This window comes from Trachymyrmex septentrionalis, unplaced genomic scaffold (genome assembly GCF_001594115.1).
Source record: "Trachymyrmex septentrionalis isolate Tsep2-gDNA-1 unplaced genomic scaffold, Tsep1.0 scaffold29, whole genome shotgun sequence".
Classification (NCBI taxonomy): domain Eukaryota; kingdom Metazoa; phylum Arthropoda; class Insecta; order Hymenoptera; family Formicidae; genus Trachymyrmex; species Trachymyrmex septentrionalis.
The window spans coordinates 104790-120180 of NW_017305451.1; the positions used below are offsets into that span (position 1 = coordinate 104790).

Below are 15391 nucleotides of genomic sequence, written 5' to 3' on the forward strand. Positions count from 1 at the left end.
CGAAAGTAGTATTACATTATTTCTATAAGTTTTGCAAGATGAAGCCGACTTAAGAACATAGAATTATTAGCTAGTGTGACAACTTCCGCCGCGCGGTAAACGTTACCGCGTTATGTGTGCGGGAGCCAATAGTTTTGAAGCGACACATCTATTTAAACTAATAATGTACAATGAGGAAGAATATCGATAAGTTATGGAACAAATACAATATTTCATCAAGACGTACTGATCGCGGAAAAATAACCGACACGACGAGCTGGACTATCGAGTTTGCTCATTCAATACAGGAATATACTATCTGTTTGTCCAGAGAAATAGTATAGCATGCAACACTGTAAATATATAATATACATATATATAGGTGTAAATGTATAATATACATATACATATTTTACATTTTATGTGAAATAAGTTTGAACGATGTTTGTCCACCTATAGTATGACTATCGGAATCGTGTAATGAACAGTAATGGAATTAACTGTTTCTTTTTTATTACTTTTTTATGCTAACTTCATTTATAGCTAACTGCGCAACTGTATATAGTTATTTATAGTATACTCTCAATTTATCGATTCGTGCTAAATTAAAAAAATAATTTAAATTTGTAAAGTGAATAATTTCTATTCTATTTTAATTAACATACTTATGAAAATGAACAAAAAGTAACTTGCTATGGTTACAAATCTATTTCGCAAAACTAAAAACTTGAAAATTAAAAAAAAAAGTGTTAAAAATTCGTAATACACTCGCGCGCATTATATTCGCATTCCATTGTGTCAAATATTACTTTACACATGTTTATTAAAAAAGTTTCAGTTGCAAATTATTACTGCCTTTTTTTTATAACGTTGATTGCTTTTGCCGTTGTATGCTATGTTGTTTTTATACTGCGAATCATTACGGAGATTATACATTTTGGCAGGTCAAATATGAAAAGAACTTATCAGTAGCAATACGAATAATTTTATCCATTAAAGACTTTATACTAATTTATTTTCGAAAGAAAGAAAGTCGTAACACACTGCACTTCCCAATTTTGTTTCCCAATGCATATCTCATATACAGCTGTAAATAGCTGTTGTCATAAAAATTGTGTATTGAGTTTGATAAATATTAAAAATTGATTAACTATGCAAGTAATTTTATTAAAAGGATGAATTTGGTATTGATTGATTTATGCAATGATATGCGTTTTTATTTACTTTTTTTTTATGGACGTTCCACTGCGCACTTCAAGCCTCGTGTCCAGAATGGCATTTATAATTTTTATTAGATTTCAAAATTTTAAACTTTCAAAAAATAACTTAAGTTTATAAGTAAAAATATAAATTATTACAAAGAGCATTATTGGCTCTTTATTTTGTAACTGTCATTTGTAATGTAGCGCGTATATCCAGCTAAAGAAACCAAACTAAATTATTAGTAAAGTAAGAACACAAGTTGCTCAATAAAATTTAATTCCAGCCGCATATACACAAACTATAAATATTAATGACTATTACCGTTTGTGTTTGATTATTAGACCAATAAATTCCATTTATATAACTTGGTACTTTAGTAGTACAAAATATTGGCGCAATATTGGAAAACAATGTACAACCAATAAAGATCTTCTTTGTTTATGGCACGACTCCCGTGATTGAAGACGATTCGGACAGTCTACGTCAAATAAGTTTCGAGTAAAATATATATAAACTTTATTAGATGATATAATACAACGTTTAAAGTCGACTACACTTTTCAAAAATATTCAGACGATGCAACACTCGGATCAAAGTAAACATACGTCCGTCCTGGCTAAGCGAACTTTTACCCAATGTTTATAATACTAGCTGTACATTGTTTTCCAATGTTTCGCCAATATTGGGAAATAATGTACAGCTAATATTAAACATAGTTGAGTGAAAATTTACTTACCTACGTGGAATTCGACTCGGGAATCTGTGGACTATGAGTTTCTTGCTTTATGTGCACCATTTCTTCGATTGATAAATGTGTTACTTAATTATACATTTATGTTATTAACATTGGTCACTCTATCCTCATTGTCTAATGTAAAGCCAATATTGTGTAATGCTTGACATGCAATATTAACAATATTAGAATTTCCTCTGTAATCAATATATTATATCCTATTACATTGAGAAATATTAGTCAATGTATCCCCAATATAACGTTCAGCCAACTTTAACTAATGTATAGCTAATGTACTGTGCTACTAGAGTATATTTCTTTGAAATAGCAAATGTTTCATTTGTAAAAATACATAAGGACATTCTCTCCAAAAATGTTGTACACATTTGCAAAGATTGCTACGCGTCCTACATAAGGCAAACTGGCAGACAATTAAGAACGAGAGAATATCGTCACATTAACAATTCTTCCACTGTAATTACTGAGTGAGTATAGAATTTAAATTCGTTTTAATCACGATTTAACTGGGCGAATATTCCATCAATCAAATTTTTGATAACGAATATTTTTTAGGCAAGCAATTAATATCTGAAATGTTTCATATAAATGCATAATAATAGCTACCTTTAACCTGCAGTCTGATACAAATGTTTGCATCATATTTACATTTTAGTTTTAAGTAAATTATGATTAACAACTTTGTTTATAACTATTGCAATATCTTTTCACTTATTTAGTTTTTAATTTTGTTTTGACTTTTACGTTTTAAATTTAATTGTTGTCTACTTATTATAATACGACATGTACTACATATTCTACGTGTAATGACAAACATACTTCAGACTTTTGAACGATTAACATTTCTCTCGATGAAAAAACGGTGATTCTCTATTCCATATGTACAAGGTATTTCTGATAAATTTAAAAATTTAAAAATGTAATTAATAATGATGTATATAGAACGGCATTTTTCAGTTTGAATAAATTAAATAAATTTGTAAAAGTTTATAAAGATCTGACGCCTAAAGAATAAAGAAATGTTGTTTACAAAATAAATTGAAAGGATTGTGATGCATCCTACATGGGTCAAACGACAAGGAAATTAATTACAAGAGTAACAGTAATTTACATAAAAGTAATTTACGTAAAAGTTCTAAATTTTATTCTGTTATCACTGAATACGCTTTGCATCACAGTCACAAAATTGAATTCGGACAATACAGAAATTCTGGATGAGGAAAAATATTTTAACAAACGATTGATTTCAGAAATTATAAATATAAAACAAACAAATGGTCTCAATCTTCAAAAATACACAGTGGTTTAAATCGTACATATAATGACATTCTTAATAAATGTAAATAAATTTATATTTAATTCACACAATGACAACATCGTTCTATGTCCTTTCAGTATTTATCTTAAAGATCTTGTTTATTACATTATTAGACATGAAATAGTTAAGAATAATTTTTTACTCAAATACTATTAATTTTACAAAAAAACTGCAAGAGATAAAAATCATTTATTTTAGAGTTCTCATAGAACTTTAAGAATTTTTTCGGAATTTTTTATCAACTTTTTAGTACTGCATTTTCTTATTTTTACCAACATGAGAAAATACAATATTAAAAAATTTTGAAAAAATTCGGAAAAAAATTCTCAGAACTTTATAAAAAGACAATAAATGATTTTTGTCTCTTGCAGCTTTTCTATAAAGTTGATAGTATTTGAGTGAAAAATTATTCAAGACCAATATTTAACAATTTTTAGTAAATTAGTTTCTTGTTAATTATTGCAAAAATTGCAAAATAGTACAGGACTTTTCGACTCAGCTTAATTCACTCTATCTACACAAAAGCGATTGGCAAAAACTTTCGGGACATTTTGTGTGTGTGTGTGTGTGTGTGTGTGTGTGTGCGCGCGCGCGCGCGCGCGTGTGTGTGTGTATATATATATATGTACATGTATATATTATATATACACAATATTAATTTTATGTAATTCAGTAGAAAATATTTTGACTAATGATTTCAAAATAAACTCAATATAGAATTAATAATATAATTTTTTAAATGTTGACGAAATTCTATAAAATTAAACATGTTAAAAAGTGCAGACGTAGCACAAGTGCATTGTTGTGTTCTTTAACTATCATGGATAATAATCTTCGTTTGCATAATGCGTTGCATAAAATGAGAATATCTCAGAGCTTTAATATTAATTTCGCGATATTTATAGCAGTCACGTATAATTATAAAAGTACCAAGTTCAAATTCAACCTGAATTGTCCAAATTTTTACGATGTTTAAAATCGTTATATTAAAATAAAGCACAAACATAATTAAAGAATTGTTTTTATTTTCTAATTTAAGAATTTCTTCCATGTAATTTTTAGCGGCAGTATTTCATATTGCATAAAGTAAAATTTGTGTTCCGTGAGATATGATGGTGCGTATTTAATTATATATGTGTGTGTGGCGCGCGTGCGCGCGCGCGCGCCCACATACAGAGCGATAAAAAAAAGCCATTTAGCATTTATACGGTAAAACGTATACTGACAATGAATAAACGTATACTGACAATAAATAAACTTTTAATGAACATAGGTCGAAAACTCAACCATTTCTGAGATATAAACATTTTTGTATGTTAGCATCACGAATGATTTACTTGCTATACTTATTTACAGAAGGTGTTCCATATATTCTCCTTCCATTTCCATACATGCTTGACATCTTCTTACAAAATCTTACAGAGTTCTTGCAGAACGCAGTTTACAAACACTGAAGTAAAAACATCACATGCAACACGTAAAAACTAGTAAGTCATTCATAATACTAACATACAAAAATGTTTATATCCCAGGGAACATTCCGTTTCACGCATGATATGCATAATGTATCATTTATCCTTGTTTAACATTCGGTGAACGACAAGAATAAATGATGCATCATGCGCATTATGCATGAAACGGAATGTACTCTCAGAGAGTCAGAGACGGTTGAGCTTTCGATCTATGTTCATTAAGGTTTTTTTTCACTCATAATTAGTATAATGTGTACTATCTACCATATAAATGCTGAATAGATTTTAACACCCTGTATACATATATATATAAATACGAGTATATATATATATATATATATATATATATATATATATGTGTGCATGTATATATAAACTTTGACATAACATAGAGCAACATCATTTAATTGATATGTTAACCCTTTGTTGTCACATTTTATAAAGTTTCACGAATATCACTTTGGATCAAATTGATCAATTGATGCTGCCATTCTAAAACTTCGTCTAATATGAACAAAAAAATATGGAATATAATTTGTACATTATAGAATGTGTTTTATTAATAATAACTAGAGATGTACCGGATCATAAAATTATCGGATACCGGATATCGGATATCCGGACAGAATGTAACATTGGATATTCGGTATCTGCGAATTTCTTCGAGTCGGATATCCGACATTTTCCGGATTCCGAGAAAGTATCTTTTAGAAAAAATCCTATAGAGAAAAAATTAATTTTACAACAATGTATAAAATGTTAGTTGCTTTCCATTTACACACAAGTGAAACTGAGTCTGAAGTGAGCTGAGTATTTTATACCCAGAAAATAACTATTAACAGCATCATGAATTAATATGCATGCTTATTTCTAGAATATTTGTATAAGAAAAAAATCAACAATTAAATTTGATGATATCAAATTTTAACCAGATATATTCCCGGATACTAGTGATATCCAGTTATCCGATCGGATAGTAACAAAGTGCCGGATAGTACTGGATATTTTCTGGATATCCGGTGTATCCCTAATAATTATTACGAGCCAAATAATATGTTTAAAAAACTTCTGAACATGTACACGTAAAAAAAATAAATTTTAACATAAAAAAGTGTAATTTCTTCATTTTTAATTTTTTAATTAAAATTTTAGAGCGGTACTCCTAAAATGTAGTACTTTTAAGTGAAAATATGTACTAATACGTTTATTTATTTAAAAAAAAATTTTTTTTGAATATGAAAAAGTTTTATTGTTTTTTTCTACAAATACGTGCTTTTAACACGTTTTTTAATAGTCTAATTGATTCAACAGAAGAGACTTCAAACTTCTGATTGATATCACATAAAGCTCAATTACAATTTACGACGTAGTCATACAGAAATCTAGATTACGGATCATTTTGATGATCCCGTTGTGATAACGAAAATTAAATTTATGGAATTCTTTCTTTTTTAAATATAAAATTTTTATTGTGTGTATTTACTGTTTGACGCAATACTGGAAATAATCCTGTCTTTCTACATACAGAAGTTGTTTTTTGTTTTTATTTCTTAATTTTTTAATGATTGTTTTAATAACCGATATTTTATTATCAACAATGTATATTGACATTTTACATTTATCATGAAAGTTGTAACAAGCATTTGTATTAGAAAAATCGCGATTATTACGGAAAATATTGCGGTTGCAATAACATAGTGTGATAATTATGGTTTACTATACGTTACTTTCGTTTAACGTATTTGCACGTAAAAACGAAATAATTCATGAAACAACTGATGTTACGTTTTCATTATACAAAATTATATAAAATATTAAATTAACTATTTTATCTACTATTTTCACTAAGCTTCACATTTATTGTTATATTCATTAAAATTGGCAAATAAAAGTATAACTCTCATATGTACTCGTACTGTCAAGCGACACGGTAGCGTTGTAACGCTAGGGACAAAAAGTATAAAGTACTTAGAAATATAAAACGTGACGCGTGAACGTCACTACATACATACATGTTCGTGATGTTGACAACGTTACTGACAATGAGTTTGCTACTTATTAGTTTTATCCGGAGTTCTTATGTCAATGAATTTTTAATTTAAAAATTACTCAGAAACTAAAACCACAATCAAAAATGTAACATTTTTTGACGTAATGCTTAATTTTTTTTTTTATATAATGCCATCCGAATAAAATTGGTGCAGTCAATATCAAGATTTCGTAATTAATGATTCAACAATGTAAATGTAATGTATAATGCATGAGGATATATAAAAGTTATATTGTTGAATACGAGATTATTTATTGATATTATGCTACTTTTAATTAGTACCGACTGAAACGAAGGAAATATCGCAAACACATCGCAAAAACTCACCTAGCATCTTTAACACTCTCCTAGATGATCGTTCAGGATAATGTCTGCAGTTTCTCGACTCAGTTCTACCTGGGACAGTCATGTTCGACTTTCTGAGCTTGAGGCCGATCAGCACGTAGAGAAATGTGATCAGACACATCGGTATCACGAAGAACAGGAACGTGGATAGCTCGAACGAGTGGCTGACGATGATTCTCTTGACTGTGCACATGACCATGTCCGGATGGTCGTTATGTCGGACTACGCCAAACTGCAAGGCCTGTGGTAGTGCGAACAATAACGCTACTAGCCATATTATTAGGATCAGTTTGATCGCACGGGAGAGATTCGATAGGGTCTGCGAGAGGAATGGATGACAGATTGCCACATATCTCTCGACGGTAAAGGAAGCAATGGTGAGTACCGATGCGTTTGTGGATGTCTCCGACGCGAGGCCACGCAGCACGCAGAAACCCTCGCCGAAGATGTAGGGATACTTGCACCAGACCAGGTACATCTCCGCTGGCAGGCCCGACACCAGTAGCAACAGGTCTGACACGGCCAGGCTGAAGAGATAATAGTTTGTGGCGGTGTGCATAGACTTGTTGCGCGCAATCACGATGCACGTGCTGACGTTGCCGATGATGCCCGTGAAGAAGATCGCCGCGTAAATTATGGTCACTGGTATCACCACGTACAGAGAATCCCGATATGAGCCGGACGACATGCTCGTGGATCTTAAGATGTCTACGTACGTATCATTGAAGTAATGCTCCGATGACAACGCCAGATTGTCATCATAGCTGGCTTTTAAGTAAGTACTGTTTGATAAGATGTGGGCCATCGCAATTCCAATCACTTGATGCGCGTGTACTTGGAAAATCCTTTACTCCTTGACATTAATAATTTTTTAATTTTTTTAATAATTCATAGCAAAATCAGGACATTTCTTCCTTTTTGTTAATCGTTATCGATTAGTCTCGTACAATAAAGTTTTGGTCTGCTGTGCGCACCATTACATTCTTTTTCTTTTGTTTCAATATTTTTTCGTATCATTTTATCATAAATAAATTAATCTCTCATATAGAAAAGATAGGAACAAAAGAAACTTGATGTCTAATTCACTTAATTTTGAAATTTAATCTCAAAAGAGTTATCAAATAAAATTATGAATAGATCCTATTTTTGTATATTGAAATTATAGATACTCTTATATCTACTGTATAAGTTCGTGTTGCTCCTTGACATTCTGGATCACTTGTAATCATTAATTCTTTTCTAATAATTCGAAGTGAAATTCAAACGTTCTTTCAATTTGTCAATTAATTTTATATAATAAAAATATATTTTTGCACGCACCGTTAAATTCATCATCTTCTTCTTCTATTTAAGTTTTTTGTCATGCAAATAAATGTTGCAAATAAATTAGCCTCTTATAAAAGATAAGAACGAAAGAAACTTGCGACTTATCTTATTTAATTTTGCAAATCAATTTCCAAAAGTTGTTGAAATTACGTATAGGTCTTCTGTACTCAAGTTATAAATCTTTCTACATTTACTATAGAAGTTCGTTTCAAATGGGACGATAACTTATTATCATTTATTACTGAAGCATATACGAGCTTGAGATCACAAACCTCACGAAATGTTTCACGAAGTGAACTGAAGACGGAAACAATGTTACGATATCGCTTTTTATCAAACGCCAATTCGAAATAATTATTTTTTTATATTTTCGTGTCGATAGATTGCTGTTTATTTAACTTCTTCATGTGTGTATGTGATAGGTAGGGAGCACGTGACGATTCTTTTTCCCACTCAAGACTGATTGCGCGGTTTTGCTCGCGATTTGTTTGCTTCTGGACGTTCACGCAAAGTGTGATACCGCCGCTACGGACGCCGGTTGAATCACGACTGCCGACAGTGTCGACGTCGCGACGCGCCGAAGAACGCCGGCTGTCCATCTATGCGGTAGCTTCAGCGCTGGCGCGCCAATGTCTCTCGATGCTTCACGTCTACCAGAATTTCCCTTTTCCTACTTCTATATCCTTTTACTTTGGGTCATGAGAGATAATAACAAGGGCATCCTTGTTATTTTTTCTTAGAGTTCTTAAATCTTAGAGTTCTTAGAGTTCTTGCTTAGAGTTCGTGTACTGTTCCTTCAAATAAGCACGTTCAATCTTTATGGTGACATTTATTTGCCGAAATGCTAAACAAACTTGCGATTTTATCCCATTCCTCACATAGACTAAGTTATTTTTATACATTTGTTCAGTGGTTCAGGTTATTCTCTGACTCTCTCGCAAATCCTTTTGACATTTTTCTTTTATTTTAACATACTCTTTTAAATATAAAATAAATAATGAAAAAAAGTCGCTGTATGCAAAAATATGAAGAACAAAATAATCTGAAGATTATCTTATATAGCCAAAATTGATTTTGTGATATTTTTATAAACTCATCTACAAATATAATAAGTAATTATCTAATAGTAATTACGAAGCATTGGTGAAGCCATTCACAATCGCGCGCATTTCCGTACACGTGTCCTGCGCTTTATACATAAGTCGAAACTATATAAACTTGCTTCGAATCGAACAGCACAGAAAATCAGTTCAACACATAAAATTGCTATCCGTGGGAAAAATAAAATTATTAACTATTGTATACATGGTACTACTTTAATATTCTCAAGCGCTTTGTCGATAACATAAGTTCAAAGTCGCCTATGTAGTGAGGCACATATTATCGTAATTTATATTTATTTGCTAAATTAATTTGTGAGAAATAATTAGATTATTCAAGATCATTACTACGCGTTAAAACGGATTATTATTCTTTGCACTTGTTCTGATAATAGTGTCATGGCTCTACAATAGTTTGTATTCCAAGATGCTAGCGTTATCAAAATAGAATAAAATGCGTCGGCGTTCGTCTCTACTTTCGCAATTTGCGGCAACCTTAAGATTGCAGAGACATCATTAAGGCCCGTAATGCAATATCACCTTTGCCAATTAACACTTGAGATAGTGTCCCTCTCTCTCCCCTCTTAAAACTCTGGTCCGTCTCAATTTACCGTGCTTTACTGTACTTCTTTTGTCTTTATTTTTACGCTATGATCCTGAAAACTGTCAATTCATTCAACCTTCTTCTCTCCATTCACTAACGGTTCTTATTTTAAGGGCACGTTTAGATTTCTACCCGAATGCTTTCTCCTTATTATGTTATCTTTATTTATTATTCGGTAAGCAATAAGGATAAAATGATACCTGGGTGGCATCCGGGTGGCATGAATATAGCCTACCTAAAGTGTCGGCTATTTACTTTAACTTTAATCATGCTGTATAACTTTTAAGAAACTGTATACTTGATAACTTTGATAATTTATTATTTATTGCTATACACTATTATTAATTGATATTCTACGAACGATATCGTGCAATTTGTACGTCAATTCTTGCTGCAAAGAAAGAATTCATGAAAACGTAACTACATCAAAACTGTTACTTTTGTCAGAGTCTATCGTAATAATACTCTTGAGCACAACTTGTTAAATACAAATTAAGTTGCGAGCACCTGTAATAGTGCATAGTGTGCATTGATTAACAATTCTTAAGCTTTAAGCCTTTACGTTAATTGATCATTTGGACCGTACTGTGAAACTGACCCGCATCTAGTTTAATTATCTTGCTTAATTAATATCTTTAGCAACATTGCATGCAGTCAACCATTCCCGTCCTTTGTTGTATTTTATCCTAAGAATAACGTAAGATCCATTCATTATTAGGACTTTGTTAAGTATTAATTAATTATTATTAATAAATAATGATAAAACGTTGAGATACTAAATCTTTATAAATAAAATCGAGTAAAGAGAAAAAAAAATTGACTTTTACAAACAACCCATTAAAACTTAAATTAGAGTTATAAACAAAACGTTTTTAAAATCACGAGCGCAACGCGAATACGATGCATTCAAATTATAATCATATCTATCATGAGAGAAAATTTTTCTTTAAAGGAAGATCATTTTCTCATGTAATTATTCGAACGCACTGCATTCTGCGGAACATGCCATAAATAACAAACATATTTGCATATTATCTGATTACATAAGCAACAAGTGATTAAAATAATCATAATTATGTAAGGTTTTAAAAGTTATAAAAATATTTTATTCTTTTGCATGACTCAAGTGGTACATGTTAATTCATATACGTCTTTAAAATGGATGTTTTATAATTTTTTAAGAAATATATACATATATAAACACACACATATGTATATATATATATATATATATGTGTGTGTGTGTGTGTGTGTGTGTGTACACAAATATAAAATAATATATGTTACTTGGAGATTATACTTCTGTATAAAAAATATTGTATTAAAAAATATTGCGATAATATATTTTTCATTTATGTTCAAATCAACATATTATGTTTGAAATAGAACGTAGAGAATATAAAAAATACATTTACAGATCGCATTAAGCATGAGATACAAATAAAAAGCACAGGTAATAGGGACAGGGAACAATAGATTTCAACCTATTCAAAACCATGTGTTGTGATATAAATGATTTTTGGCAGGTAGAAATCTGTTATTTCCTATTGCCTGTGCTTTTCAATTGTTTCAAGCTTTACTTCGTATAATAGGAACTTATCTCGACGATATCGTATTTTATACCTTCAACATTTGTATGCGAGTTTACGATACATGAGAATGCAAGAAAATGTCATTATTATATTTCAATGATATCATAACGCAAAATGCTTTGCTTTTTCTATTATATAGTAGAAATTGGCATAAAAATTGTTGTTATTGTATGATTTGCACGATATTGCACGTAAAATAATAGTTAATAATAATAAATGGTATACACAGTTGTAAATAATATATTATTAAAATTCTCGAATACAATACCCTCCAAAGTTGCAGAGCATTAATTATATTAGTAAGTATGTGTCATGATTAATGAATTAATACTCGTAATACGACATCGTTCGATAAACTATTGTATAATACCGTTTGACAAACTATACTTTCTCAATTGAGATTACATGTAATACTTGATACAACGTAATTATAATTAGAGGTAATAAACCACCGGTATATGCCATGTAGCATCCAATTAATGAAAATTGAATTCAATTGTAGAATTACGTTCAGTAATCGAAATGTCACAATTAAATAAGCATTTCTTCTATTTGAATTAGAATTACTGTTAATTAAAAAAAAAAACTTTATTTTTCCGCCTGTACTTTGCAAGTATTTTAAGAAAGCATTCACGATCCGCGCTATCGATTACGGGATATTACGGGATATCTATGATAAAGGGAATATGAAGTATGCGCCGATATATGACGAATATAATATGTCTCAAAATCAAGCAATACCTATCGATATGAAATTTTTCTACATTAATACGTAGAATTATAATAATACAATAATATAATTTTATGCTTATTATAGAATGACACAACATATTTAATTACATACAATTGTATGTAAATCCAATATTTAATGCAACATTTCATCCAATATCCTTTTCACAAGCGAAATATATTTCCTCTCTATATTCAGCCTCTTTCATTACCTAGACAGCACAAGATATCCTCAGGATCATCCTGAATATATCTTAGGATGTTTTGACAACAGTCATGTATCCACGAGACGTCCTGAGACAGTCATGTATCACTGAAGACATTTTCATCACGCCACAATTTAAGACAGTCTCAAGACAGTCTCAGGGCGCTTCTAGGGCAGCTTGAAAAAACATCCTGAGATACAGTATTAAACTGCTCTGATGAAGTGAACTGCAATATTCACAAAACGTTCACATACTAAGAATGGATTTGGAGTTGCGTAAAGATATTTTCCAAACAAAAACTATCATCCCATATTCACATTCTTTTGCTCTCATTTATTCTCTACTAAAATATCTATTTACACGTAAAACAAACGTAAGACAGATTTAATTTAACTATGAAGTAAGCGTAATAATTTCCTAATCGAAATACAAGATTGGACAAGAATGGCGTCAAGTGTCATCCATAATAGCGTTGACGTATATTCGGTGCAGGAACTTTCACCTGTAATCATTATGATAAGTATATCTAAATTTGTATAAGCACATGATTACTTACGTAATAATCGATATTATAATAAGATTTGATTGAAATATTCCACTAAGCATATAAAAAATACAGAATTATATATTTACTAATAAGCTTTGTATTGCATCCTTTAACGTATGCAATGAAGACAAAAGTATTAGTACACACAAGAGATATCTTTTTAAAGAAAGACTTATTTTTTTAAATTAAACATTAATTACCAATTTTTTAACAATAAATGAATAGATTTTGCACTTGTTAAAATTATTCTACCTAAACAGACATATAATGATTAAAATATGTTATTTTTAAAATAAACAAAGCTAAAAAATTAAATCGTGTTTAAACGCACAAAAAATATTCATATAGTCGAAATAAGATTTAACTTCTAACTTGTAAGATCATGAACATGTGAAGCTCTTTTGTTTATATTAGGAGGAAATGTACTCATTGAATAAAATTGCAAATTAATATTTATTTTTTGAGTGTAAGTTTCTATATAAAGTTTTGATATAAAAAACGTTTCCTATACAGTATTTTTGCTGCACTTACATGTATAATAGTAAACAAATATATTTACGAGACAATACACCGAAACTTACCTGAAAATGATTGGTAACACCATAGTAAGGATATACGCCGCCAAGGACATAGCGATAGTAACCATTATGTCTGATGCGATACTCGCCCAGTTTAACATCCTGCGGGATTTTCCACGTAATGGTCATCTGACTCGACCCCAGTATCACAGAAGTCCGTTTCCATTGAAATCTAAAAGCCCATATACGTTCCATTATGATTTATTACACTATGAAAGGTAAAAAATGAGCTACAGTTAAAAGAAGTTAAAAGAAAGAATTGCGTTTCGTATTCTAACATTTGTCTAATTACACCGATATGTAGATACATCAAAATGGTTGTACGCAATAATGCAATTTGATACACGTACTTGGTCTCCCAATCGGCATCCGTGGCTACTGGTATCCAAACTTCATCATCGCCTAATCGTTCCACGGTTAAGAACGTGCTTTCGGTCATTAAATTGTTACGAGGGTGACCAGCGACCTACAATAGAAATAATAAATAACATCATCGTATAACTGTGCAAATTTGTTCTTCCTCGATCTATTATTGTTGCGCTTCATTTGTAATCGAACACGCGAAGCGTATACATATCTATTTACCCGAAGATAAACGAGAATCTCGCTGCTTCTACCTTAAAATACGATCTTTATTTGGAACGAAATTGCAAAGCGACGTGTTTTACATATTTACCGCAGTCAGATATCGTAAACAGCGTTCGTGCGAAAGAAGTTTTCTTAAGCGATCAATACGAGCCGGGCGGGGGAGGTGGGGGTTGGGGAGGGGGAAGAGAGAAGTTTTAAACTGACCTCGCGCGTAAGTCACGGACTGTGATTCATTTGTACCTGTGCTTTCACGATGCATCTCGCGCCTCCGCCGCCGGAAATTATAGCCAGAAGGTAATTTATGATTACTTAATCCATTCGCACCGCGTCATCGAAGGCAACCTATTTTCCGAGTGTTAGGCGAGTGCACGGGAAAACGTCGCGTTGCTTTTTATTGCGTGACTCAATCGCGATAAAAACGCGGATATGCCACGATTAACAATGAACGGCGATTTCCGCTGTAAAAGATCAACGCGACGATCGTTCTCGCATTCATTCGTCGAATCAACGAGTGTGTTTTTTTAAGAAAAATTTCTTAAAAAAATTGTTGGACATTAAAATAAAATAATTTTACATAACAATTTATTATTAAAATATATATATGTATATATTATACATATATTTTAATATATATATTGTTTTTAGTATATATATTGTTCTCTTACATCAAAACTGACATAAGTCAACAGATTCCCAAAGAAGATGTAAAATTATTTTTTTAATTTGACAGAAAATTGTTCATTAATCAAATAATATCGGCAAAAAAAAATATATTTTTAACATTTAATATTAATGAATATATATTCAACATCAAATGCCTTTTATTTTACAACACTTAAAAGAATTAAAAGACCGAACATTTTAAGCTATGACTATAATATTTTAATATAAACCTTTCCTTTTTTACTTATAAAATTTCAAACAAATTTTATGAAGTTGTTCCACTTTTGATTGAATTGAGAGTAATGTTTATTTAGCTTATTAATTCGAAAAATATATTTTT

At 30.8% G+C, this 15391-nt stretch overlaps 2 protein-coding genes across 6 annotated transcripts in view; both read right to left on the reverse strand.

Moving 5' to 3' along the window:
• LOC108749316 (neuromedin-U receptor 2-like) overlaps positions 1 to 8121 on the reverse strand; it is a 28099-nt gene extending 19978 nt beyond the window's left edge. Inside the window, exon 1 of the mRNA XM_018487923.1 lies at positions 7101 to 8121. Coding sequence (XP_018343425.1) covers positions 7101 to 7923 — 823 coding nt within the window. The 5' untranslated portion in view covers positions 7924 to 8121. The remainder of the gene's footprint in view (positions 1 to 7100) is intronic.
• A 4810-nt stretch (positions 8122 to 12931) lies between these two features.
• Positions 12932 to 15391, reverse strand: part of LOC108749434 (neutral ceramidase) — a 67824-nt gene continuing 65364 nt past the window's right edge. For 4 of the 5 annotated variants that reach the window (XM_018488150.1, XM_018488151.1, XM_018488149.1 and 1 more), the window contains exons 13-14: positions 14151 to 14266; positions 13750 to 13972 (exon numbers count right to left, since the gene is read on the reverse strand). In XM_018488150.1, coding sequence (XP_018343652.1) covers positions 13750 to 13972; positions 14151 to 14266 — 339 coding nt within the window. Of the gene's footprint in view, positions 13178 to 13749; positions 13973 to 14150; positions 14267 to 15391 lie in introns of those variants that run through there. The other variant, XM_018488153.1, reaches the window with a different exon arrangement.